This window comes from Panthera pardus, unplaced genomic scaffold, assembly GCF_024362965.1.
Source record: "Panthera pardus isolate Hobbes unplaced genomic scaffold, ASM2436296v1 HiC_scaffold_1, whole genome shotgun sequence".
Classification (NCBI taxonomy): domain Eukaryota; kingdom Metazoa; phylum Chordata; class Mammalia; order Carnivora; family Felidae; genus Panthera; species Panthera pardus.
In genome coordinates, this window is record NW_026526654.1 from 14,644,229 (window position 1) to 14,671,579 (window position 27,351).

Below are 27,351 nucleotides of genomic sequence, written 5' to 3' on the forward strand. Positions count from 1 at the left end.
CGGTGCAGCCGCGGCTGCCATCTTAGCAACTCCTGGCGTTGCGGCCTGGTCGTCGGAGGCGGCCTTCGTGGCGGCCGTTCACCTCAGAGAGCGGTATAAAGTCAGCTGGCCGACGGCCTTCCTTCCTCCGGCCTCGATAGGACGGCCAGCCCGCGTCCAGAGGCGGAAGCGAGGGCAGTGGGAGGCGTGCGGGGCTCCAGGCCAGCGGTTAGTCACAGCGTCGCCCGGAAGGATGGGCCGGTCTCGGAGCCGGAGCTCGTCCCGCTCCAAACACACCAAGAGCAGCAAACACAACAAGAAGCGGAGCCGGTCGCGGTCGCGGTCCCGGGATAAGGAGCGCGTGCGGAAGCGCTCCAAGTCCCGGGAGAGTAAACGGAACCGGCGGCGGGAGTCACGGTCCCGCTCGCGCTCCACCAACACGGCCGTGTCCCGGCGCGAGCGGGACCGGGAGCGCGCCTCGTCCCCGCCCGACCGCATCGACATCTTCGGGCGCACGGTGAGCAAGCGCAGCAGCCTGGACGAGAAGCAGAAGCGAGAGGAGGAGGAGAAGAAAGCGGAGTTCGAGCGGCAGCGAAAAATGTGAGCGGCCACGGGGGGAGGGGCGGGGAGCCTGGCGGGTGGGGGCCGGCGGGGCTGGGTGGGCCGAGTGGGGGCGTGAGGGGGGCGGGGGGGGGGGGCGGGGGTCGAGGGGTCGCAGGAACCCGCCCGAGAGGCTGCAGCCCGCGCGAGTGGAGAGCCTGGGGCCGGACGGACCCACGAGTTGGCTGGGCTGGGAAATACCGGGGCTTGCGCAGGAAGGGCTTGGAGCAGAGAAAGCGATTTTGGCGCGAGAGCGGAGCGGAGTGCCGGAAGTAGGGGGTGGAGTTCAGAGTGGGGTAGAGGCGCTGCCTCGGCCAGTGAGGGCGTGGGATAAGGGAGCCCGTAGAAGGGATGGAGAGCGTTTGGGGCCCGCTGGTGGGGAGGGGGGAGTGGAGCCGGAAAGAATTAACCCTTGGGATGCAAATTGCAGCTGGCCAGGGTATTCTAGTACCGGGGCTTCGATTTGGCAGGGCTTCTCGGGAAATGAGACCCTGTTGGTGGTCCCAACAGTACAGCCAAAGATGCATTTTATGTTAGTGAGTTCCTTTTGTTAAAGATGTCGCGGTTGCTTTTCTTTTTTTTTCGAGCCCCTTCGGGTTTTGATTGTTTGTTATTTTTTGAGCTGCAAAAATAAAGTGCACAAACCTTGAGGCTGCAGTACGATGAATTTTGACACTTGAATTCACCTGCATAACTATCATCCCTATCAAAGTTGCTCCGTCCTTATACTTCTCATTTATATGGCTCTATATTCCTCTGTAGCAAAAGTAGGTGCAATCCTGCGTTTTGTTTTCCCTTGTGGTAGAGGACACTTGAATATTTGCTTTTATTTTTGCATTGCTCACGTATGGAACTTAATGTAGGGAAAATCAGGATCACAGTGAGGTCCCCAACTTGAAATACTGTTGGGGTAAAAGTATCTCTGAGAGTCACCTCTCATGTATCTTTAGATCCAAGAGTAGGTACAAATAATTCCAAATTGATCATCTTTTGTTTTTAAAATGTAGGGTTTGGGTTTGGTTTTGGTTTAAGACCATAGTACCCTGATGCTCTGGGTATTCATTTCTCAAAGCCAGTTGGAAAGGTAGTGTTAGATGTGAACTGTCTGTGTTTAACCGGCCATCTTCCTCAGCCCGTCGGTGTTTAGAAAGTGCACACGAGGTAGGAGAATTACCTGAATTTTCTGAGACAGATATATGTACTGATTGTTTAAGGGCTTGAAATTTTTCTGCAGTTGGCTTTGCGTTATGTAGATTTTTCCAGCAGAGTGTGTTTCTAAGGAGCAAAGTTTTTAAGATTTATGGGACTGGGGCACTGACTAATATTACAGAGGAAGCAGTACCTGGAGAGCTATTTGCTGTGTGTCTTTATTTTTCCTTTATGTAGAGCTGTCGGTGATACATATATTAACATCAGATACATACAAGTAATTGTTTTGCAACAAACCTTGATTATATAGAATCCGGGTTTTTCTGGTATAGAACAAGATCCTTAACTGTAAAAATGAACTCTCAAATAAATGTCAACAGATGAACATTTTAAAAATTAAGTCATGTCTCAGATAATTTTCCCACGTGAAAACAGGTGTCCAAAGAGAAGTTATATGCCATTCTCTAAAAAGCTATGACTTGTAGGAAAAATAAAAGGGAACTTGGTATGCAGAGAATAATTAGAGGTGGTTAGCAAGCTGCACATGAATAGCAGGGACAGAAACCAGGGATTAAAAGAGAAAATAGGAGAGCTATATAGTTCCAAGTTGGCAGAAGCAGCAGATTACCATTAGCATTTATGAAGGGAAGAGGGGCAAAGCAAGCAGCCACCTGTACACTGAATTCTGTGTGCCGTGCAGTAGGTACTCCTCAGTACGGTGTAATGTCTTAGATAGAACACAAAGGAAACCATGGAAAGACCTAGGTTTTAGAGCCTTGGAAATGGGCCTAAGTAGTTGTGTGTCTACAGGTCTCATTCAGCTAATACGGTTCGAGCAATTAATAGTGCCAGGCACTGTGCTAGGTGCTGCTGAGATACAGATAATTGACCCCTCTCCAAGAAGCTTAAAGACTGCTAAGTGGGTATGTAATAATAGTGTGGTAAATTCAGTGATAGTGATGTGACTGTAAGAAGGAAGCATCTCAGATGGGTAAACACCTTCGTCCTCCTAAGGAATGGGTGGTAGATAGAAATGAGATTGTCCGGCAAGGCATAGGAAGGTACATGTGGACCAAAACAGAGTCCCTTCAGCCCTTGCCAGAGTAAAAGACGGGAGGGGGGCTGAATGGCCTACAAGTGAGGTAAAACACGGGAAGTTCTATAAGTACTAACATCATGGAGTCTCTTTAGTCAGGGGAGGTAAACAGAGGCTGAGAATCTTATAAAGGAGTCATGTTAAGGAGCTTGGATTTCATCCTAGAAACAGGAAACGTTTTGAGGAGGTAAATGGGATGAGCTCTTTTTTTTTTCTGTCTCTCCCCGCCCCCCCCCCAAAACAGCACTGAATGCTGTGTAGGATAGATAACTAGTTACAGTAAGACCACACAGGAGTAGTGAGGGGGCGGTTGCTGGAATGGGAAAGGACAGATTTAGGAAACAGTGCAAATAAAACTGGATTGGAACATAAGGGAAATAAAGCATTAATATTGGTTCTCGTGTTTATATTGTGGCTATTGCACGTTGGGCACCAAATGTTTAAGGAACTATTTGTGTGGCAGACGGTGATTAAAACGGCAGAAACCTGATAGATAGCAGACAGGGAACGGTCAAGGGGAGTTTCAACTGGCACTTCCACTGTAGGCACTTTAACACTTGGGTATAGTGAGTTTATGCGAGTTTGATATGGGAGACTGAAGCCTTGAGGAGGAAACCTTGAGAGTAGATAGAACGACCCAGGTAGCATGTGAAGGCAAAAAAGCAGTTGGCTTACGGGACTGAGAGGACCTTAGGGAATGTTTGTTGGAAGAAACCAGTGCTTGCTGGAAGCAGAGAAGACAACAGAGAGCGTAGTGTCCCTGTACCTGGAAAAGGGTCCATGGGAGGGGAGAGACTGCAAAATTTGAATACTCTGTTGGGCTTAACTAATTTTGTGGTAATAATGGAAACCAGATTGCTTTGCTGTTTACAATTGTGAAGCCTTGAATAAATCACGTATCTGTAAGCTTGATTTCTTATTTGTGAAATGAAGATACTGGTCTTCGTTATGAAGATTAGAAATCACACATTATGAGGCGCCTGGGTGGCTCAGTCGTTAAGCGTCCGACTTCGGCTCAGGTCATGATCTCGCAGTTCATGGGTTTGAGCCCTGCATCCAGCTCTGTGCTGACAGCTCCGGGCCCGAAGCCTGCTTCAGAGTCTGTGTCTCCCTGTCTCTCTGCCTCTCCCCCGCTCACACTCTCTCTTTCTCTCTCTCTCTCTCTCTCTCTCTCTCTCAAAAATGAAACATTAAAAAAAAAAAAATGGCACATTTAAAGTATCTAGACATACTTGGCATATGATGGGCCTCCGTACATAATGTAATATAATTTACGAAATGCAGCCAGATTGAGCCTGGTGAGTTTATGAAGTGCTCTTACGAGTTATATTAATATAGTAAAAGGTAGACCTTAGCATTAATTTTTTTTTCTCATTTCTGAATAGCTAGTTCACATGTTTCAAAATTGAATTCAGAAGTTCTACCTCTTCCCTGTGTCCCAGCCATTTAGTGTGGTTCTCTCTCCTTATTTTCATATGTATTCTTTTGAAATGGCTTTGTGCATGTTGTATTCACTGTGCATGTTGAAAAAATAGGCAGTTGTAAAATAACTTGCAGCAAATCCGGAAAATGTTAATGCTATAATAATTTACTGTAGCCTGTTATAATCTAGGTTTCAAGATGCTTAGTGTTCAATTGCATGACAGGTTGAGAGCCTTCTGAATTAAAGTATCTAAGCTGAACTGGGATCTATATGAGTGATCCTTAGAGTACTTGACGAGCTCATTGTGAGAGTAGAGAACAGCTTTTATGAGCAAATTCAGTATGTGGAACTGTATTTTGGGGACACTTATGGCTTTAAGACAAAGGATAAGGGCATAAGATCTAGCTGATGTTGATAAGAAATTTATAAATTTTTTAAATGATTTGGGTAAATATTATTGCATGCCTTTGCCTTTGTAGGGTACGCTTAGATCATGAGCTTTGGAGTCTACCTAGGTTAGGAGTCCTCTCTTAGCAAAATGCAGTGACCTGGAGCCCAGCTAGTAAAGTATTCCTATGCCTTGGGAATCATCAGAGGTGTAACTGATGACATAGTGTATAAAGCTGTTGGCACAGTATTTGGTGCCTATTCAGTACTGAATTAATGCTGTTTGCTGTGATGTTATGAAGCACTTAGAAGGAAACTCCTAGGGTTGAGTTCATACACATTAAAATATTTCTGTATAATATTTTAAATAATATTGCCATTTGCCATGTTCAGAGTCATACTCTGGTTTAACAGTGCTGTATTGCTGGGCCCTTACTGTTTTAATAGTTACCATTTTAAAGTTGGTGGTGACTGGAGTTTTTAAAATACCTGAAAGCATGGAGGCATGGAGAAAATGGGGACCTAGTGTTATACATACTACCATCGAAATCTTGAAGATTGTGATTCAGCCCTTTCAACATTGGCACAAATTCTTGGCAAGGGAATACATTGAGCAGAGGAGCCTGAGGAAGAGGTTAGAGTCAGTCACTAAAGAACATCAGGAAAGTGACAACTCCTATGGCAAAAGTTTTAAGAGTAGGGCACCTGGGTGGCTCAGTTAAGCATCTGACTCTTTTTTTTTTTTTTTTTAATTTTTTTTTTAACGTTTATTTTATTTTTGAGACAGAGAGAGACAGAGCATGAACAGGGGAGGAGCAGAGAGAGAGGGAGACACAGAATCTGAAACAGGCTCCAGGCTCCGAGCTGTCAGCACAGAGCCCGACGCGGGGCTCGAACTCACGGACCGTGAGATCATGACCTGAGCCGAAGTCGGATGCTTAACTGACCAAGCCACCCAGGCGCCCCAGCATCTGACTCTTGATTTCGGCCCAGGTCATGGTTCTTGGGTTCAGGCCCCACGATGGGCTTTGTTCTGGCAGCAATGGGCTTTGTTCTGGCAGCGCAGAGTTTGCTTGGGATTTGGGATTTTCTCTCTCTCTCTCTCTCTCTCTCTCTCTCTCTCTCTGCCCCTCCCCTGCTCACACACCCATATTCTCTCCATCCCTCTCTCCCTCCCTCCCCCCCCCTCTCTCTCTCTCTCACTCTCTCAAATAAATAAAAACTTAAAGTTTCAAGGAGTGGATAGGCAGTGACATGAAATGTTTTTTATAAGATACTAATGAGCAAAAGTATTTGGGTTTTTTTTTTCCCCAAGAAAGTTTCAGTGCCCCTGGTGAAAGTTAGCCTTCTACCTCTTTATCATTGATAATGATAATAAACTTGTCAGTAAAGATGAACTGCTTAATTCAATTGTACATGTGCCCATTGTTTTTCTGAATTCAATATGGGGAGAGGGGAATTGAAGCGTCACTGAGAGTAACTTTTTCAGTGCTAAATCTGAAAAATCACTTAAAATTTTTTTTCTGATTGTTGCTACTAAGAATAGCAGCAACAACAAAAAATTATATTGTTGATAATACTTGTAGGGAACAGTTCTGCTGTGGTGCCCTGACCTTGCCTGTCTCCACGTGGAACACAGCAGCAAGGCTTAATTACAGTCACAGTGGTGTGTCCTGTGCTTCCTCCAGGAACAAAGGGAGATAAGCAGCCTTGTGAGAAACTCCACGAGGCCTTTTCTCATCCTCTCCGTTTCATTTGAGCTTGGGACTTTCCACTTGCCCTCCCCTCTGGGCTATAAAACCGCTGAGCTGCCCTTAGAATTGACTCCTTAGCAGCAAAACAGCCCACTGCCTATGCCTGTATTGCATGTCACCTGTCCCCTCTGGTTTGGTGTCCATGAGTGGGACCAGAAACAGCTGACACTGTGCTGATCTGGCTTTTGCTGTAAGTAATAAACTGAATTTATTTAGGCTTATTTTCTCTGTACTAAATCCAGAAATGTGACCCCATTAGCCATTGTGCTATTGCTATTACTTACAGACTGCTTGACAAAAAAACCCTGAATATGTATCAGGTCTCTTCCATCTTTCCAAAATTCCTAAGTTATTTGGCGACTTTGCTAGTGATGAGCTAACCTAAAGCCTTATTCCATTCTTCTCTCTGCTTTTTACTTTGGACTGTTTTAATTTAAACTGTTTTACGTTGTCCTTAGAGTTGAATTGCACCATTTTTGACATCTTAAAAGAGAACTTCTTCTTAGGCTCCTTTACATTTACTAGCAAAAGTTTGTTTGTGGTGAATGGTGTATACTTTTAAAACTTTGCATTGTGTAAACTTTCCAACTTCTGCAAAAGTGGAAAGAATATTATGACGTTAATACACCCATCATCTAGGTTTGACAGTTATCAGGCTTATTTCAGCCTAATATTTTTCTCTTTGGATGAGGTAAAGAAACAAAATTTTTATATTTGAAATGTAGTTTAATTTCCACTTAAAATCCCTGCCTGGTTTCCTTGAGGTATGTCTGGCAATTCATTTTAGTGTTGGGATAGATAACTATTCTCTTTTATTGAGCTGCTATAGGTAAAAGCTTATTGAAACTACCTTAAACTGTATTTTATTGGAAGTTACTGAATAGGAAAAGGAGCATTGTTTAGATTATATGTTAGGCTTTTGTATCTTTTTAAATAAAAATCAATAATTTAGTGTTGGGAGGAAATATTTAAGAAACAGGCAACAGTCTTCAGAATGGGATGCATATGTCTGGAACCTCGAATAAATAATTGTGCTTTTTCAAGTAGTTACTATCTCCTTGTCAGAAAAGCATAAGAGGTTATAAATGCAGAAACTGAAATGAATCAGAATGTTAAAGATACATTGGTGTTAGTATGGTATCACTGTGAATAAGTAACAGGAGTTGAGAATAAAAGCACTTGAGTGGGAATTGAATTACCCCCCCCCCACCCCCAAAATACAGTTTAGTTGAAGTGGATTGGGGTGTTTAAAGGTCACTTAGACACTATAAAGTCTTTACTAAACACGTAAATTGAATGACTGGCTCATACATATTTATGAGTCATCAAAAGATATAAAGGTTACAGGTTGTATTTAATTTTATGGGCTGTGAGAAAGTTGAAGCATTAATAATAATAAATTGGCCTCTTAGGATTTAGATATACTTCCAAAGCCTCTGAATTTATTATTAATTCAGTACAAATTATTGTCTCAGAATACAATGAGCTACATATGTACAATGAAATTTTCTAGTAGCCATGTTAAAGAAACGAGTGAAATTTTAATACATTCCCAGTCTTTCTTAAAATATTGTCATTTTAACATGTAATCAAAGATATTTGTAGGAGCTTTTATGTCTTTTCTTTATACTGTACTGATCTTTAACTCAGACTAGATACGTGACCATATTGATGTCATTGGTATAAAATGTACATGGTGTCCACTACAGTGCCTTGATAAATGTCAGTATTTTCAGTGCAGAATTTGATTTTGAGTAAATAAGTTGGTTTATAATATCTAGATGGGGATTAAAAAAATAATTTAAACCGTATCATGCGTCATTAAACTTTTTATTAGAATTGTCAATGTATTTTCATCTACCCTCCCACATCTTGAAGAGCTTTTAATTAAGAGTTAACCAAAGAAAGAAGGTATGCTGAAAGGTATTAGGTTCAGAACCTGAATTAAGTTGGTCTGTATTTTCAGGAAAAGCTTCATTGCCTTCACAGTCTGAATCTCTTTGAGTCTGCATTTCTTCTGATTTTGCTAGTGGGGGGGGCAGGGGATGAACTTAGTCTGAATTGCTTGCTACATAGTATTTTCTCCTGACTTCTCTTGAAGCTCAACCCTTAGACTGAGTGCATCGGCAAATGAGTAAATGCATGCACTTTGTCCTTTCATTATAAAGTTGGTAACAAAAAGTAGACTTCTTGTTTCAGATTTCTTAACAGTTCTTAAATTAAAACTAATGAATTAAGCTCTTTGTTGAGTCATTTTGGATTTAGAAAGTGAAAGCTAACCAAAACATGATTTCATATTTGTTGGAGTTTCTGTATCCCTGAACATCTTGGTATTTCCTTGAGTGTTGCACCCAGATGAATTATAAAATCATAGAATCGGGCTGAATGTTTTACAGACGTATAACTAGTTTTAATTCTTACGTTTACTTCTGACATCTAAGTCACTTTTTTCTACTTTGTGTGCTAGTCGGCAGCAGGAAATAGAAGAAAAACTCATCGAGGAAGAAACAGCACGAAGAGTGGAAGAGTTAGTGGCCAAAAGGGTAGAGGAAGAATTGGAGAAAAGGAAGGATGAAATTGAGCGAGAAGTTCTCCGAAGGGTGGAGGAAGCCAAGCGCATCATGGAAAAGCAGTTGCTCGAAGAACTCGAGCGACAGAGACAAGCTGAGCTTGCAGCACAAAAAGCCAGAGAGGTAACGCTCGGAGTCGTTTGGAAAGTAGAGACAGTCCATGGCAAAACTTTCAGTGTTGGGTGTGCCTCCTGCTCAGTTCAGAAAGAGATGGAATACAGACTAATTCCTTTCTCATCTAAACTTAACATTGCTGCGAAAGTTAATTTTTTAGCCTGTTCAGAAGTGCTGACTGACATCTAAAAGTTACTTTTCATAAAACGTATTCAAGGATACTTTTTGATTTAACGGAACTGGCTTACATATTTGAGAAGTGTTTGAAACTTTTGCCATGGCTGCAGGACTTACATTCTTTTTTGGGAGGGTGGCGGGAGACAGGGAGTGGTAAAGGGAAAAGGTTAAAAATCCACCTGTGGTTACGTATTCTTCTTTTCTGTTTATCATTCTTACTGCCTAGACTGTGAGAGGCTTTTTGCCTTCAGTCAGATTACAAAGAGCAGGGCCTAACATTGAGTGACAGCACCTGCTTTTGATAAATAGGTTTTCTTGCTCTTCTTTTTTTCCTTCTTTTATCCCTCACCCCCTCCCCCAAATCCTGCTTCAACACAATGGACTAATTCTGGCATTCTGATCATAAGGCCCTCCCTCCATTTTCCTAATGTGTTTCAAAGAATCTTTTTAGGAAAAATGTCCAGAGTATTCATCCACTTTTTTTAGTATCTACTAACAACTCCTTTTTTTCTCTAGAGAGTTATGAAGGAACAGGTTGTCCTTGTCTGGAGTCAAGCTAAACACATGATTTGTTTTATCAGCAGCTGGAGCAGAAGTTGAAAATGTCTTTCTGTGAGACAGTAATTTGCTACTGAAGCTTTATTGGCTTATTTGCACTGATTACTCCAGGTTCCTAAAACTTGTCGAAAGTCACTGAAACACTCAAGGCAAATTACTTTACAGTGCTGAGTGTCCCTTGACATAGTTTGTGTAATGAATACGAATTCCATTGGTGCGTGCCATAGAAAATCCTGTGGTTCTATTTTCTCGAACTTAAATATTTGACTCAAAATATATGTCTCCTATCATTGTTAATCTTGGCATTAGTATGGGCAAGTTGGCATCATACTAAATCTCTCTTGTTTTCCAGTAAGCTTAGCTTTTCAAGTGCATTCTCCCTTGTGCTGTCTTTAGATACACGTGTCTATATTTGGTAGCTATCACAGACTGTGCAATTGAATGTATGAAATTTTACTTATATCAGTGCTTTTAATAATGGAGATAATTTTGGAGTAATGGTGCTGTCTTGTAGCGAGTTATTAATCATAGGAAGATTTTTTTCTCTTCATTTGCTTTTTGTTTCGTATTAACAATTTTTTTTTACACGGACACAACCCTCTGACAGTCTTTCCAAATATTAAAATCATTTGAATATGTATGCTGTGATCTGAACACTGCCCAAACCATCAAGCAATCTTCATATAGTTTGCATTATAAAATCTCATTAAATTCTCCAATAAAAAATAAATTACAGAATTTTATTTCCGGACCATGCACCCCCCTGGATTCCTGAATTTCAGTTCAGACTGTAGATGACAAGATAAGCTGCCTTTAGAAATTGTCAACATCTGAATGTTAAGTCCATTTTCCCCATGGAAGAAGCCCTTAGTTCCATGAAGTATGGATTACCATTTGTATTTTTCACTAACAGTAAATGTATTTTTCTTATTAATTGTTTGCCTTAGGAATGATGAATTACATTTTTTGTTCCTTCTTACCATAAACATCTGCATTCCTCAGCTCAGCCTTCCTTGTATGTTGTTTCTTTATAAATGGTTGAGCTGCTGATGCAGGTATTGCCAAGCTAACAGTACAAATCATTTTAAAGAGGAAGCTGGCGCGTATGGCAGCCGAGGAGCACACTCTGCAGGACACTGGACAAGACAGTAAATATTCAACTTTTAATGCTGATTAAAGGAGTATAGGTAAAGAATACGTAGGTATACATAATTGGTGAGACAAATATTCACTTTATTTATATTTTATATATTATTTTTTTAATTTGGTAAATACTATCCAGTTTTGTAGTTGTCCTTGTTGATTTGTGTGATATTAAAGTATTAGTAATAATTGCCAGGAAACTATCATTAGGGAGGGTTTAGTCGGTTGCTGTTTGGACTGGGAGGGATGATTTAAATTTAGTGCTAGAAACAAATTTTAGTGGCTGCACAGTTTATCATTTGTCAGACAGAAGGTAGCTATAAAGCTGCCCTCTAAGTCAGCTCAAAAAAGTTCAGAGGAAGATTAGTAAATATTTATCAGTAAAAATAAACATTTTGTTTTTCTAACATCTTAACATGTCCTCCCCTTTAGGAGGGAAGAACGTGCAAAACGTGAGGAGCTAGAGCGAATACTGGAAGAGAATAACCGAAAAATTGCAGAAGCACAAGCCAAACTGGTATGTGTGAAAAGCATTTTTTATTTGCTTTGCTGCTTCAGATTTTGTGGGATGATTTTGTGCTTTATCATGGACACATTTTTTAGTTCTCAGGGCCTTTTGCAGGGATTTGAGGCAAGAGCAGGAATGGTTCATGAGATTTTAGCTAGTGTCTTCCAGAGGAATCCATCTGGGGGCAATCCAGAGATTCTAGTAACTCTGGAGAACATTCTGAAATTTGCATTTAAAACAGGGCTCCTGGGAGAATTGTACTATCCCCAGTCCCAGAGTTTTTCTCTCTTCACCTCATTTACATTTTCTGCCTGGATAGTAAAAACAAAAGCTTGGAAGTATTTAAACTCAAACGCAGCATTTCACTTCACACGAGTGACCTTGTTCCCACCCAGTTACTGGGTATAGTATGTAGGGAGTCTGTATTTGATAGTGTGCCAGACTCATAATTTCCTATTCCAAGTTTGTAATCCAGCAAGGAATACAGAGACTTAAGTAATTATGACATACGGATCTAAACGGGGGTGAGGAACAATTGGAAATATTAGTGAAGAAGCCAGTGTAAGAACATTGAGGTCATCTTTTGAAAATAGAAAAATACTAATCTGTGATTGTTTGTTTTTCCTTCCAATTCTTTTTTTTCCTTTAGTACAAAAATCCAGAGGTTTTTGTTTGTTATGTTTCTTTATTTTTAGCACAGACTGGCACTTAAAGTAGAATAAAGAACTAGGATAAAGTTTTGGGTGGCCTAGGGATTTCCATTAAAAATGTATATTCTGAAGCAGTCTCAGTATGAGGAAGAAAACAGAATGAAATGACTGGATACAAAAAAATCCAGGAAACAAAAGGAAGAGACAGGCATTAAAGGAAAAACTTTCTTTGCCTCATGAAAGTGGCATATAGGAATTCTACTTTGAAGTAAGAATCTAAATCAGGTGGAAGGGAAGTTACTTAGGATGAACGGAGAATGAGTGCTAGTTCGTGCCCAGGAATGGAGACATGACCCAGGAGGGACTCTTGGTTCTAGACATCTTAGAAAAGTTTTGTTTACTTAGAAATGTGTTGAGAAGACATTTGCTGCGAAGTCATACTGTCACATGAAGGATAAAAGCAAGTTGTAAGCTCTTGTTAAGTGGTTTAGAAAAAAAAAATTTTGTGACTGTTTATAAAGGCACAAAAAGATCTGAGTTGGTCTAAGTAATTCATTGACAGTGGATCCCAATGACAGTAGGGGTGAAGGAGGATCATAAATAATGTGTCCCGTAATTGATGAGTGTAAAAAGTTAAAACTATGGTCCAGTTGGTTCTAAGGCATAATCTTTTAAGAGGTGGTATGCCCCAGATAAAAGCCAGTACTGGAAATATCAGTAACTTAATGCAACTTAAGTAAGTAACTAAGCAACTTAATGAGGATGACACCAGGATTCTTCATGCACATGGCCATCCTGGTTATTGTAAAGGTCATAGTGAAAGGGAGGGACTTAATCCTGCCTTTCCCAATGAAAAGGCCTTAAAATCTGTTAAGGTAGAGCAAGCAGTATGAAAGTGAAATGGATGAGGAGTCATTCTGAGGTCTGTCCCTACCTGCTCATTAATGAGTACGTGATCGTGCTTTTTTAGTGATGCTAAGAAGAAAATCTCAGTTCAGGTAGGAAGAAGGAAGATGGAAAGTATGAACCTTCATTTGAGTCTTGAACGTTGAGCTTTTCTGAAAGGTAAATACAGTGTGGTTTGTAGGGCCTGGATGTTTCCAGAAGGGTGGAACAGTATAGCTGGTATTGAAAATGTTGTACCGGCATCACGAAGTGGGGGGAATCCCTCTTAGACCGTGGTAAGAGATTGGATAGCATGGTGACTTCAGTTTTGGGTGGCCTGGAATGCCGGATTATGACTCCTAGAACAGTTCCTCCGCTTATGCCCTGCCAGGATCCCTTCTGATCCCAAGGTAGCTGTCTGGTGCCTAGGGAAACTTGGCGCTTTATATTTCTTTTGGCAGTTTTCTTTGTTTACCCACACACAAACCATAAAAACATAACTTTCGGTGTGTCCTTACTGGGAAAAGATCAGCAAGCTTATTCGAGAGCAGTGCTTCTCAAGTGGTGGTAATTGGCCAGTTTTTGTTTTTGTCTTTTAATCCTAATTTGTCTCAGACTATGCTTGCAAAATACAATTAAGATGAATTACTAGAAAAATGACATCAAGTGGCTGTAAAAGCTTCTAAAACACTCCTGGTTTCTACATATCTTGTTATGGATCCATTATGGTTTGCAGACTATTGCTGATTCATGGATCATACCTAGACCAGCACTGTTCTGGAACATTGGGATTTGGCAGAATAGACTGTGCATTGCATGTTATCAGTACAACTTTCGTGAAAAGATATCTTGGAGAAAAAAAGCGTTTGCATTTGAGACTGTTTGGTAAGAATTTGCACATAACTCATTTGTTTCCTGTGCATGATAATGTTGGAAGCTCGAGAAATAATTGTCAGTGTTGGAGAAAATTTTTATTTGTTTCTGTTGGGCATCATCTATTGCAGGGAAACTAGCACATCCTTTGTGTAGGAAAAGACAGAATGTAACTGCATAAAGATGCCAGGAGCGTACGGAGACTTTCGTTTTTGTCCATTCCTCATCCTCTCAGTTTTCAGCAAGTTCTTTCATCTTTTCACACATTTATTGGGAGATACTACTGGAATATATTCTTTTTAAAAGAATAGATACTTAGGGAAATATGCCCATGTTGTAGATAGCACGGGACTTTTCCTGAGTGTGTCAGTAGTGCTGGTTTATCTTGTTGAAGCAACAGTTCTGTTTGTTTTTATGACCTAATAAATATGCTAGAAATGTGGACCAGTTCATTGTACAGCAAGAAGAATGGGATGCATTCTTAGCTTCTAGAAGGCAAGGGGAGAAGAGGGAGCAGCCAATCCATAATCCATATTGTTAGGTGTAAAAAGCAATTGATAAGATGTTAAGTTCTCTTAAAGTATTTAATGTACTTATTGTGGAGACAAGGACAATTCCAAGAAAAGTTAATAATACGAAAATACTAAGTAGTGGAACGGGTGATGTGTGATAATTGACATCATTGCCCAGGTCTCTAGGGAGACCTGGGAACCTTCCTGGAAGAGATCGTGTGAGCTGGGCCTCTGTGGATAGTTAGAAATTGCACTTACGATGGGGACAGGAGTGTGAGGAAATGAAGCAGGGAAAAGGCCTCTTGGGGCCTTAGAATAAAGGCAAGAGTGTGTAGGTGCTCTTGGGATAGTGGGATGGGCTGGAGCAGTGAACCAGCTTTTTGTGTAGTCAAGAAGGTGGTGAGGTAAGTGATGGTAGATGAGGTTCGAAAGCAGATTAAAGGAGGGTGGGGAGAGAAGGTTCCCCAAAGGGTATTTCTTAAACATTGTAATCTTGAGAGAATAATACAAGGATTTCTTAGAAGTCGGTAAAGAAGACCAACTCCCTAATAGAAAAAGAAAAGAGACTTAAAAGATTCACTCACACAAGTGGAATGGAAAAGTGCCTTCATAAATTCTTTACAATGTAGCAAAACAAAGGACTCCCCTCCCCCCCCTTCTTTTCCTCTAATGCTAAATACCAGTAGAAAAAGACTTTTTTTTCCCTCATTAGCACCAACTGTTGGCAAGGATAAGGTATAAAGGGACCTTTTTATGTGGTGATTTGGGGAGTTTAAATGGCTGTGACCATTTTAGAAAATAACAGTGAATCAGTAAATATCAGGAGCCTTTAATTAATTCTGTGTCTAAGAATTTTATCTTGAGAAAAGTGAATCAGATACAAATACACTAATAAAAAAAGCTTTTCCCTTTATTATTTAGAATAGTGAAAATTTCACAGGTTTTTAGATCACTTAGTCAAAGTATTTGTTAATCCAGGGGAAGTAGCTAAATGCAGAACTTACGTGTACATTATGATCCTGCTAATTTGAAAAGTATATTTGCACGGTTTAGTAGATGGGAAAAAAATGCTAAGAATCGTTATCTGTAATTGGTACACTTACATGTAACTTTATACTTTTTTCTAGTTTCTATATTTTCTACAACTAACATACATCACTTTCATGATCACATAAAAATAATTAGTAGAGAAAGTAAATTTAAACCACACTTTGACTAACTTTTAAGTAGGTCCTTATGACAAAAGTTCAAAGATTGATCACAGTAATGACTGTAATAAGGAATGTATTAGCTTAGCCCCATGGGCTCTCTCATGTAGAATTCATGTTAGGTACTCTAGACCAGGAGTAGTTTTTGCTCACATCCGTTCCAAATTGTTTGTCAAGATATTTGATTTTATCTGTCCAAAAGGAGGCAAAAGCATATTAACCAACAGACATGCTTGATGAATAAAATCAAGGAAGAATTGACACGTGTCTTGGCTTGCCTGGACTTGGCTTTTTGGCAGATTGGTATCTAGTTCTGCCTGACTATTGGCAGTGCACCACTGTCTTCAGATATTTGAAAGGGTATTGTTAGTACAATGGAGATTTTTGATTTTTTTTAAAAATGTTAAAAATAGTACTAAAAAAATTTTTTTTTACTCCTCTTCACAAAAGTTTTTTGTGATGTGCCTGGGAAAAGCCCAGATACTGTTCTGAAATGTGTATGAATCCTACTTATTTAGAAAGGGAAATATACTAAGAAAAGTGATAGATGTTGCTGTGGAATTCAGTGTCCCTGCAGGAGGCTAGAGCAGTAGGAAAAACATGACCCTCAGACTATCCGTGGGTGGATGAAAGTGGTAGTCAAATGTAATCTGGTTAATTTGTGAGTAAATACTGAAACTATAATAAGAGTCAGACGGACAGTTTCTAATAAAATTATAAACATGCTGATAAAAAGGAAAAATTGATTTTAACTGGGAAACATTGTTTGGAATTTTTAAAATATATGCAAATCATAAGTTTGAGATCTACAGTGTATTTCCTCTCTTTAATATTAAAAACAGTTTCTTTGTGGTGCTTAGGTGGCTCGGTTGAGTGTCTGACTCTTGATTTCGGCTCTGGTCATGATCCCAGGGTGGTGGGATTGAGCCCTGCATCTGGCTGCATGCTGACCATGAGCCTGCTTGGAATTCTTTCTCTGCCCCTTCCCTTTGCACGCGCACTTATTCGATCTCTTTCTCTCTCTCTCAAATTAACAAAGAAAAAAATAGTTTTTCCTTACCCACTTGCCAAATAAGGAGATTTACCATGTTCATCATGCTTAACGCTTTGTACCTCTCTTTTGAGAAATGAAAAAATTGTACCATGTTTGGAAGTTGATTATATGTGAAATGTGTTCCACATACTTAAACCAGAGCTCACTTTGCAATTAAGAGATATCTCTGGAAAATACCTCCCTGCGCTCCTCCCCCCTCCTCCCCCCCCCCCCCCCCCACATACACAAAGCTATTTGTGTATTCTGTGTCCTGATCTCCTGTTACTTTAGTAACACTAGTTACCTTGTGTGGTCCCAAAAAAAGAGTCTTTGTGGATATGATTAAGTTAAAAATCTTGGGGAGTTTATCCACTATGCCCTAAAAGCCATTCCACATAACCATTGTAAGAGGAAGGCAGAGGGGGCTTTTACCACAGTACACACAGGAGAAGCTGAAGACAGAGTAGAGAGAGCTTTGAAGATTCTGGCCTTGGAGATTGGAGTGATGTGGTCAGGAGACAGGGAATCCTGGCAGCCACCAGGAGCTGGAAGAAGCAAGGAATAGACTCTCAATCTAGAGCCTCCTAACGGAGCGGGCCTTGCTGACACTTTGATTTTGGACCAGTGATACTGATTTCGAACTTCTGGCCTCCAGAATAGTTTTATGTTGTCTGGACCTACCCAGTTGATTACCTAAAAATATGGAAGTAGTTTTGGAGTTGGACAGTTAAAGTTTGGAAGAAATCTGAGGCACATGATAGAAAATGCCTGGACGGCCTTAAAAAAGACCGTTGGTAGAAATAGGGACTTTAAAGGTGCTTCTGGTTAAGGCTCAGAAGCAGAGGAAGAGGATGTTACTTTAAACTAGAGGGAAGGAGGTCCTCGCTGTATAGTGGTAGGAAACCTGGTAGTGTCCTACAATTGTGTGGAAGGTGGAACTTCTACGTGTTGAACTGGCATATTTAACTAAGGTATTTCTAAGTGAAGTGTTGAAGGTACAGTCTGGTTTCTTCCCCTGGCTGTTGATAGTAAAGTTCAAGAACAGATAGAGGAAAGAACAGATAAGTAAAATGGAATGAGCAGTTGATGTTTGGAGAAAATTTCAGCCCATCTAGATTACAAAAGATGCTATAAAGTCAGGAGGATTCCTGTTAAAAAACTGCAAAGAAAGCCAAGGCTGTGGCTGGACAACCATTTGCTAGGGCTGAAGAGATTATGCCTGTGACTCATAAGTTCCTTCAGGCACTTTATAGTAGCAGACACCAGGAGTAAATGAGATTATCCAGGAAAGATCTGTTGGGGAGCATCTTGTCCAATGGCCTGCCAGATTTGGGAGACCCGCAGGGTTTGTGAGGATGCTGTGTCAGCAGAAACACTGCCAACTTGGACCGAAAAGGACATGGGGAGGACACCGTGATGAAGGGCTCGCAGACTCCCAGCAGACTCCACTCGTATAAGAGAAGGTGACTTGAGGACAGCACAGAGAAATTTGAAGATTGGAGCAGTGCATAGACAAGCCAAGAAACCCTGGCAGCCTTGAAGAGGCCAGGAACAGATTCCCTCTGAGAGCCTACAGAAGGAAGGTGGCCCTGTCCACACCTTTAGTTCCAGTGACACTGACTATGGACTCCTTTGCTCCCAGAGTAAATTTCTGTTCTCTTAAGCTATACAGTTTGTGGTAATTTGTTACAGTGGTTACAGGAAACTAATACAAATGGAAAAGGAATGGGGCATTTATAGTAAGTAGAGTGAGCACATCTAAGTTGAGAGAACACAGGACTGAGTGATATATTCAGTTAATAGTGATGTATTTACACGTTTTAAGAGAGACAGGGACGGCATGGCGCCAAATGTAAATGTCAATTAAATATTTTAATTTGTAACGAAGTGATGGGGAGTTAATGGAAGAATGTTTAGTCAGGGAGAGGCTTGTTTTCAACTGATAAGGTAAAAAGCTCATTTAAGAGTGTGTTAGTGTATTTTGGGCAACAGTATTTGGAAAATGTTCTGGATATTACTGAATTGGCCTTATATAGTGTGAGTGAAGGACAGAAAGTCAACCAGAAACCCACTGAAAGCCTGTCAGAAGATGGGGCTGGAATTGGTAAGGTGGTAGGAGAAACTGTAAAGAGAGAGTAAACCTGGTTGAGCGATAAAAGTGCCCGGAGGAAGGAAGAGGAGAAAGAAGAGGAGAAAATGTGGTGTGGGAACCGGAGAAGATCTCATGCTGACAGCCAGGTATCAGCAGGCACTTGAGAAAACCTCCACAAAAGGGAATGAGTGACCAGGCAGACAGAAGCACTGACTTGAAAGAAAAGAGAACTTAGGGTATAGAAGATTAAAAGAACCACATCTGGATGAATTCACGTTAGGACACAAATACTAAAATCCTGAAGGTATGAGATTGGTGTTTGGGCAGTATTCTTAGAGTGGTCTCTGCTGAGCCCTGGAGGACACTGATTTTTGTGTCGAGTATCCCGTACCAGTCTCGGCTATCAGTTCCCTCTTGAAGCAGTTGTGTCCACTTTTAAGTAATACGGGATCTTGGGAGATGTTCTGTAATGTTGACGTTCCAAAAATACATTTAAGATTATAAAGGTGTAGCAACTGAGGAATTGCAAAGGAAAGGGGCTAGAAGGAGTGATACGAATTCTCTTTATATGGTAGCTAATAATATCCTATAGCATACACTGTAAACATTAGGTAGCAGAATAACCAAATTGCCATGGGGGGGGGGGGGATTACTTTAATTTTTTTTTTTTAACGTTTATTTATTTTTGAGACAGAGAGAGACAGAGCGTGAACAGGGGAGGGGCAGAGAGAGAGGGAGACACAGAATCTGAAACAGGCTCCAGACTCTGAGCTGTCAGCACAGAGCCTGACGCGGGGCTCGAACTCACAGACCGTGAGATCATGACCTGAGCCGAAGTCGGACGCTTAACCGACTGAGCCACCCAGGCGCCCCGGGGATTACTTTTTTAAAAAATCCTGGTATGTTATTTTTTTTAACCTTGTACGTTAATAATTTTGGAAAACTTTACTGATCCGTAATTTGTTAAGGGTCAGAATTAATTACTTCAAATTTCTTTTTAATTTTTTTTTATGCATTGTTTATCTAGAGTGGGATAAACATTACACTTGTTACGGGGGGAAGATGAGTCAAAGAATTAAAGTTACAAATGGCAGAGTTTAACAGGATGTGTGTCTGGGAAGTTTAAAATGCAGAAATCCACATTTCTGAGTGGTGGCATGATTTCCTAATTGTAATATTTTTTCATTCTTGCCTGTCATTCCCATAATCACTGCTGATAACAAGTAATTCTCTCTTTGTAATTTTAAGATTTCGTAAAATTTCATATGTATTTTTAGTAGATTTCAGCATCCTTATTTGCTGAAAACTGCTGCTAGGGATCACCCCAATGTACAGTTAGAGACCGTGTAGGTGGGGGATGCTTAGAAAGGTGCAATTGTAATAAGGACACTGGGGCCTCTGGGTAGAAGAGGGGGGAACAAAAGGTACTGGAAGGGGTAAATAGACTCTTCTAGAATGGTATACTTTGCTTTTATGTATTTTATCTCACCCGTCACTCTTCCCAGTGAGGTACAGGGTTGAAAGCCACCTTTGTGAGGGTCCTGGACTTAATGGCTAAGAAGGCCCACCCTCTTTTCATGGCTCTAGTATGGTGGATGTTGGCTTTCTCTTGGGCCTCCGTGACGTCCATGTGTAATCCTTGTAGGAGAGCTCGGTATTGTTTTTCTGTATGAATACACGTGTACATCCCCCCGCCCCCCTGGAATAGTTCTTTCTTTTGCATGCATTTGAAACAACAGAAGGGTGGAGGAGTAGTGGATATTCCAGGGGCATTGGGAAGGAAATGGCGTATCAGATTGCAGAGGGGGCTAGGGTTTAGAATACCTAGCAAATAAGGTGTAGGGTCAAACCTCACAGATGGATGGGGTAGGAAACCAGTTTTTCATCATTTGAGAACCACTATATTAAAATTGATGGTTTTGGGTTTTGCTCGACTAGTTATTTTGGTTTTGTTTTTTTTGGTTTTTTTGGTTTTTGTTTTGTTTTGCTCTGGTGTAATTGAATAACATTTATGCTTAGTTTAAAGCTGTAGTGGAACAAAGTATAAACATTTGAATGTAAAGACAGGATATTCACCTGCTCACTTCATTTTTAAAAGTCATTTCATTATCAGGTACTTCCAGTAGGCACTATATGCTCAGCACTAAGGGAGAACCAAAGAGACTGCAGCCCCTCTTCTGCACACATGCACTTCCGTCTCCTGTATTTGTAAACCTGGATGACATTGAAACTTTCTTTACCCAGTCTAATTTCATTGGTGCCTGGGTGGTGGCACAGTCTTGGATTTTGGTTCAGGTCATGATCTCGTGGCTCATGAGTTTGAGCCCCGGGTAGGGCTCTGTGCTCACGGCTCGGAGCCTGGAGCCTGCTTCGGATTCTGTGTCTCCCTCTCTCTCTGCCCCTCCCCGACTTATGCTCTGTCTCTCTTTCTCTCAAGAATAAATTAACATTAAAAAATAAAGTCAATTTCAGTGCAGAATCAGTATTTCCTGTTAATGAAGGAAACTAGTTTAAAAATCTTGTTTATTTTAATTTAGGTATGTGATCACATCATTCAGATTTATTTTTTAGAAAAATAAATGGTTCTGTCTCTTTTTTTCCCCATCCACCTACTTTTCATTCCCATCTCCAAAATATATACTCAATTATGGTTTTTGTCTATTTTTCCAGAGTTTAAAATGCATATTTTGGCATATACAAACACATGTATTTTTATTCTCCCCTTTTTGCAGAGAAATAGCATACTATACATAACTATTTGGGACTTTGCTGTTCTTACTTAACAGTATAACTTGGGGGGTTTTCCATTTCAGTATGTAGGGATTCCTATTTTTGTGGGTTTTTTTGTTAACCACACAGTATTTTTTTTTTGAGAGTGCGCATGTGCTCTCGTGAGTGGGGGAGGGACAGAGGGAGAGAGAATCTTAAGCAGGCTCCCACCCCAGCTCGGAGCCTGGGCTTGATCTCATGACTGAGATCATGACCTGAGACAAAATCAGGAATTTGACACTTAGCTGACTGAGCCACCCAGGTGCCCCTGCACAGTGTCTGTTACATAGATTTTGCATAATTTAATAGTCCCATATTTGGGAATTTTGGATTTCTCCAGTCTTGAGCAAGCTATGTTGCATTAAAAAACCTTGTTCAATTTTGCATGTTTGCAAGTGTTATTTATAGGATATTCCAGAAAATTAATTTTCTGGGTAAAATTATTATGAAGATAAAATTTTGGTAAGTAGTGCCATAGTACTCTTCATAAGCTAGTATTTCGTATTTCACTTTTGAATTTGTCAATATGATACAGTGAAAAATAGTGTGTAATTTTAATTAGATTTCTCTTAAGGGTGAAGCTGTGATGTTCAAACTCTTCACTCTTTAAGGATCTAATAATCTGCTTCGTTGAGGGCTGAGTTAGAACCATAGGCAGCAGTGAATCTGGGTGTTTATATTGGTAAGGGTTTCCCAAGCACATGGACACAAAGTAAGATTCTTTACTATTCTTTGATTGAATTGTACTTGCCAGGCTCTTACCCCAAATGTGTGATGATTTGTTAAAATTGGGCAAAGTAATTGGCATATGACTTTATTACTGAGGATGAACAGAAGTAGGTAATTCTTTTCTCTTGTAATCATCAGTGAAAGTCTAAGCACGAAAGTGGAGATTTGAGATGGATGTACAGGTGGGACTTCAGTAGGAGGAGAGAATGGCAGGAGTGTAGGAGAAGCGGAGGCAAGATAGAAAGCAAGCATAATTCGAGATACTAGCAGACACACAGTTGGAGCCAGATTATAGAATGTCTTAAATAGTGTGCTAATTGGGGAAGTTAGGCCATATTCCACACCTGGTGGAGATCACTTGGGAGCATGAGAGAACAGAAAGATGTTCCCAAAACTGGTAGTGTTCTGTAGGGTGGATGGTGGATGAAGGGCAAAGACTGGGAATGAGGAAACCATTTCAGGTCTCTAAGAAGATGTGGGGCCCTGTGCTGGTGTGGTGGCAGTGGAAATGGAGGACGGGCTCTAGATGAGAGAACGTAATGGAAAAGAATATAAGGGGAGGATTAACAAACTGGTTGGCTATTTGCTTGTGTGGGGGAAGACAGGATAAAGCTACAGAATATGGGTTGCAATAGAGAAGGTAGTAGAGAGGGCTGATTTATTTTAGGGTTAGTTTTGAGGATTCTAAATCTTGGACATGTTGAAGAGCTCTCTCTCTGTCCTGTAGTGTGCTGTAGCTTAAGAAACGGAGCTTAGGGAAAAGGTCTGAGAGAGAGATCTATTTCACCTCTCCATTGGAGTTTCCATCTTGCCTACTGACCCAATTCCCACTTTTTAATTTATTTTTTATTTTTTTAATGTTTATTTTAGAGAGAGAGTGCAAACGGGGGAGGGGCAGAGAGGGAGGGAGGCACAGAATCTGAAGCAGGCTTCAGGCTCCGAGCTGTCAGCACAGAGCCCAACGCGGGGCTTGAACCCACAAACTGTGAGATCGTGACTTGAGCTGAAGTCAGACGCTTAACTGACTGAGCCACCCAGGTGCCCCCAAATTCCCACCTTTTAATTCTGATCTTCCTCCCATTTGCCCTTCACTTGATTTCAGTGGATTTGTCCCACCATCTGTCTTCTGCCTTTTAGTCTACACCCATACCATCTTAAAGTAAAACAAACCTCTTTGTGTTACTTATGTATTTAAATGTCAGGGTTTTTTTTTTTTTTTAAACATTCTATGCTGCATACCAGAGTCCATCATCTTTCCGGTGTTCTGCTGAAAAGCCTGTAATTCAGTCACATTGAATGTTACTATTTCAGAATAAAAAAAAAACCTATCAGTGGAGACAAACAGAACTGATCAGGGTGGAGAGCCTTAAATATTTTGTTTTTTAAAAAAAAATGTTCAGTTGGAGAGAGAGGGACAGAGCGTGCACGTGCGTGGGGCAGAGAGGGAGAGAATCCCAAGCAGGCCCCATATTGTCAGTGCGGAGCCCTATCTCAGGAACCAGGAGATCTTGACCTGAGCCAAAATCAAGAGTCAAACACTTAACTGAGCCACAGACACCCGGAGCCTTAATGTATGTTTTGAACCACTGTATTTTGTATGAAAGAATATGTGGGAAGAGAAAAAAAATTTTAAAGACTTCAAGTGAACAGAAGAATGAATAAGGAAGTCATTGAGAATTGGAGTTTCTGACCATCTAGAAAATAATTGTAGTAGAAAAATAATGGAGATGGAAGTAGTGACTTTAAGACTTGACTTTGGAAATAGGAAAGCATTCACAGGATGCAGTGAGTGTTTTAGGATGAAGATCAAATAGGAAAGAAGGGACCACAGTGATCACTGAGATTCAAAAACTCAAAGGGTTAGAGCAGGTTTTCTCAACCTTGGCCACATTAACATTTGGGAGTGGATAATTGTTGTGGGGGGCTGACCTGTGCGTGGTAGGATGTTTACCAGCATGCCTGTCCTCTGCCCACTAAATGCCAGGAGCCACTCTCCCGTTCGTGACCACCAGAGTCACCAGCACACATGGCCTAATGTCCCTTGTGCTGGAGGGGTAGACTTGCACCTGGGGGGCTGGGGGAGTAAGGAAGCAGACCTGAAGGAGAGAGACCATGAGGAGGGAGAATTGGAATGGCTGGAATTTTTTGGTAAAGAGGGGAAACATATAGACAACACAGGAAGCGAGTTGGTTACTTAAGACTGAAGGAGTTGAAGTCACCACAAAAGTTAATTATTCCAGTGTCCATTTGAAAACGAAAAGCATGTTATAATCAGCGGGTGAAAAGGGTATTTAATTTTTTTCACTCCAGAGAAAGGGGTCTTTAGTATTTCTTGATTGCATATTGACAATATAATGTAGCCCCAGCAGAGGTTTTTTTTTTTTCCCTGTAACTTTTTTTTTTTTTTTTTTTTTTTTTTTGAGCTTATTTATTTCTTTTGAGAGAGAGAATTCCAAGCAGGCTCCGCACTGTCAGCACAGAGCCTAACTCGACGCCTAAACTCAAACTGCAAGATGATGACCTGAGCTGAAACCAAGAGTGGGACGCTTAACCAACTGAGTCACCCAGGCACCCCTCCTATAACTTGTTTTTTAAGTTTATTTATTTATTTTTTTTGAGAGAGAGCAAGCATGCAAACAGGGGACAGGCGGGAGTGGGGGAATCCCAAGCAGGCTCTGAGCTTTCAGCCAAGAACTCAACTACCATGAGATTATGACCTGAGCTGAAATCAAGAGACAGATGCCTAACTGACTAAGCCACCCAGGTGTCCCTCGTGTAACTTTTTTATATGTCTTTCTAATTACAAATCTAGTTCTAGTAATTGGTAGAGAACTTAACCGTTTGAAGAAATCGGTGCCTTTGTTCATAATTGACAATCTGTTAATCTGATTCACTGAAGATGTGGATAAAAATAGGTACTAGGACAAAATCTATACTGGTTTCAAGATACGATTTTTAGAAATTTCCATTTTCAAAATGTGCAAGTGCTTTTCTACAATTTTTAAATATATTTTTCATAAAAAGAAAGAATAGGCAGAATTAATAAGGAGTTCTTTTCTAATTCCGGTATAATTTTTCCTTTATCAATTTTTGTGTGAGTTTTATTAAGCATACTGTAGTATGTATGTTCCTGTGTCACCTGATTTCCCAGTATTACTAATGGAAGACCTGAAATTCTTGGAAGTTTTAATGTTTACTTTTAACTTTCAGGCTGAGGAACAGTTGAGAATTGTTGAAGAACAAAGAAAGATTCATGAGGAAAGGATGAAACTAGAACAAGAGCGACAACGTCAACAAAAAGAAGAACAAAAAATTATCCTGGGCAAAGGGAAGTCCAGGCCCAAACTGTCCTTCTCACTAAAAACACAGGATTAAATTGCAAACTCTGAACTTTTTACAAAGAAAAATGGAAAAACTTTGTATGGTAGCTTCATGTTGAAGTGGTTTTTGTTTTGTTTTGTTTTTGTTTTTTGTTTTTTTTTTAATTTGGAAAATCTGGAAAAGTTAGCTTGTTCTAATAGGGGCTCTGCTCTGCATTCCTTTTCCCCCCTTAACTTCCATTAAGTCAAATCCTTATCAGATCATTGCTGTCTTCTAAAGAGGGATCTATTTTTCATCTGTTTGGATTCTGTAGTATGGTCTGAAGGAGAGCAGATCACTTGGTAAACTGGATGGTCTGATAAGGTTTTTACTGACCCATTGACTTCAGAGTTCTACTCTGTCTATTACGTCATAATGCTGGTTTTGCTGACTTTTTGTTTTTTTATATATTTATAAAAAAAGAAAAAGTTGGTAATTGCATTGGAAGCTCCCAGGGTGTTACTGGACCTGTGTGGTGTATTGTTAAACCAGTGTCCTTGATGCTCCTGATACAGGTAAGGAAACAGTTGGTCAGCTCTGGCACAAACTATATATACAGTTCAGTATTGTCTCTGTTCAGTTTGTTTTTATTTCATTGACAAAATCAAACCAGCATTCCCCATTGTGTAAATAAATGATTTTGCTGAATAAAGTAAAGTCTTAAATTCATATGTTGAAGCAATTTTTTTTAAAGTTCTGTTAAGTCTTAAAGAGGGTGGTTTACTTTTTGATGGTCAACAATTTAGGAATCGAACCATGCTATATTTCCTCATACTTTTAAAATAGGATTTATATGTACATTAAATATCCTCACGTATTAGTATTTAATGGCTATTTTTACAAATACCTAACTTATGCTGCTACGGCAATTAAGACGTCAGTATTACCTTTAAGAAAGAGTAAGCACCCAGAAAAAGATTTAAATTCTCAATCCTGTGCCTCTGTTTTAGGATATAAAATACTACGATCACAAATTATACTTAATGAAGGCAAGAAAAATGCTTCTAAAAATGTATAGAACCTTAGATTATTTTCAAAGTGGGCCATCAGAAAGAACTTAGCTTTGTACCTTGACTAAAGGCTAAGGTAGTCAAATCCTCTTTGATGTAGGGTGCCTGCACGTTTATTTTTGGGACAAACACACTTAAACTTCTTACAAGTTTTTGTTTTTGCATGTGATACCTTACGGATGACTCTTAATACACTAGAATCTGCCTCAGTTATCTACGTATGTTTAAGTCTACTGGTATTAAAACATTTATTCAAGACAAGGATATGGATCTAAAAATGCTACCTGAGCTGCATAAACATGTCTTCAAAGTAGAAAACATGTTCTCCAATATTTTTGAGACCATTTGATCAGTCTTTCAAAGTGAAAACAGAAGTTAATGAGATGCCTAAATGGTAGATTATTTTGTGTGTGCATGCTAAGAAAAATGCTATTGCTTTAGTTTGAGCTCTTCAGTGAGTCTGTTGTGGTAAGGAACAATATTATCAGTTTAAATATCTTTAAAGATAGAATTTTAAGTAGGCATGAACTGTAGTGAGAACTGACTTATGATACCTATTACTCTAAAACATTCACTTTATTTACCTAAAGAATATAGGTTGCTTTATGAATCCTTTTTTAACCTTTAAATATAGGTTAGCTCTATTTCATGATTTTTTTTTTAAATGTAACTTTTTTTTTTCTTTTTTTTTTGGTGCAGATCCATTGTTCTTAGGTTGTATATTCAAGTTTTGGGAAATGTTTATTTAAAAATTGTTTTGCTCTACAAGTGT

The 27,351-nt window shown here is 40.1% G+C and overlaps 1 protein-coding gene across 1 annotated transcript; it reads left to right on the top strand.

Annotated features, from left to right (window-relative positions):
• Positions 1 to 26,238, top strand: ARGLU1 (arginine and glutamate rich 1). The gene is made up of 5 exons (XM_053889584.1): positions 1 to 579; positions 8,856 to 9,081; positions 10,987 to 10,988; positions 11,386 to 11,467; positions 25,420 to 26,238. The coding sequence occupies exons 1-5, from the start codon at positions 233 to 235 to the stop codon at positions 25,582 to 25,584; spliced, it is 822 nt and encodes a 273-aa protein (XP_053745559.1). The 5' UTR covers positions 1 to 232; the 3' UTR covers positions 25,585 to 26,238.
• Positions 26,239 to 27,351: the final 1,113 nt, after the last annotated feature.

What these genes read in the sequence shown, in the direction of transcription:
- ARGLU1 (XM_053889584.1), top strand. Translation starts at nt 233, where the DNA reads ATGGGCCGGTCTCGGAGCCGGAGCTCGTCCCGCTCCAAACACACCAAG. An exon ending in TTCGAGCGGCAGCGAAAAAT is followed by an intron (nt 580 to 8,855) that starts GTGAGCGGCCAC and finishes TTTGTGTGCTAG; the next exon opens with TCGGCAGCAGGAAATAGAAG. An exon ending in CAGAAGCACAAGCCAAACTG is followed by an intron (nt 11,468 to 25,419) that starts GTATGTGTGAAA and finishes TTTAACTTTCAG; the next exon opens with GCTGAGGAACAGTTGAGAAT.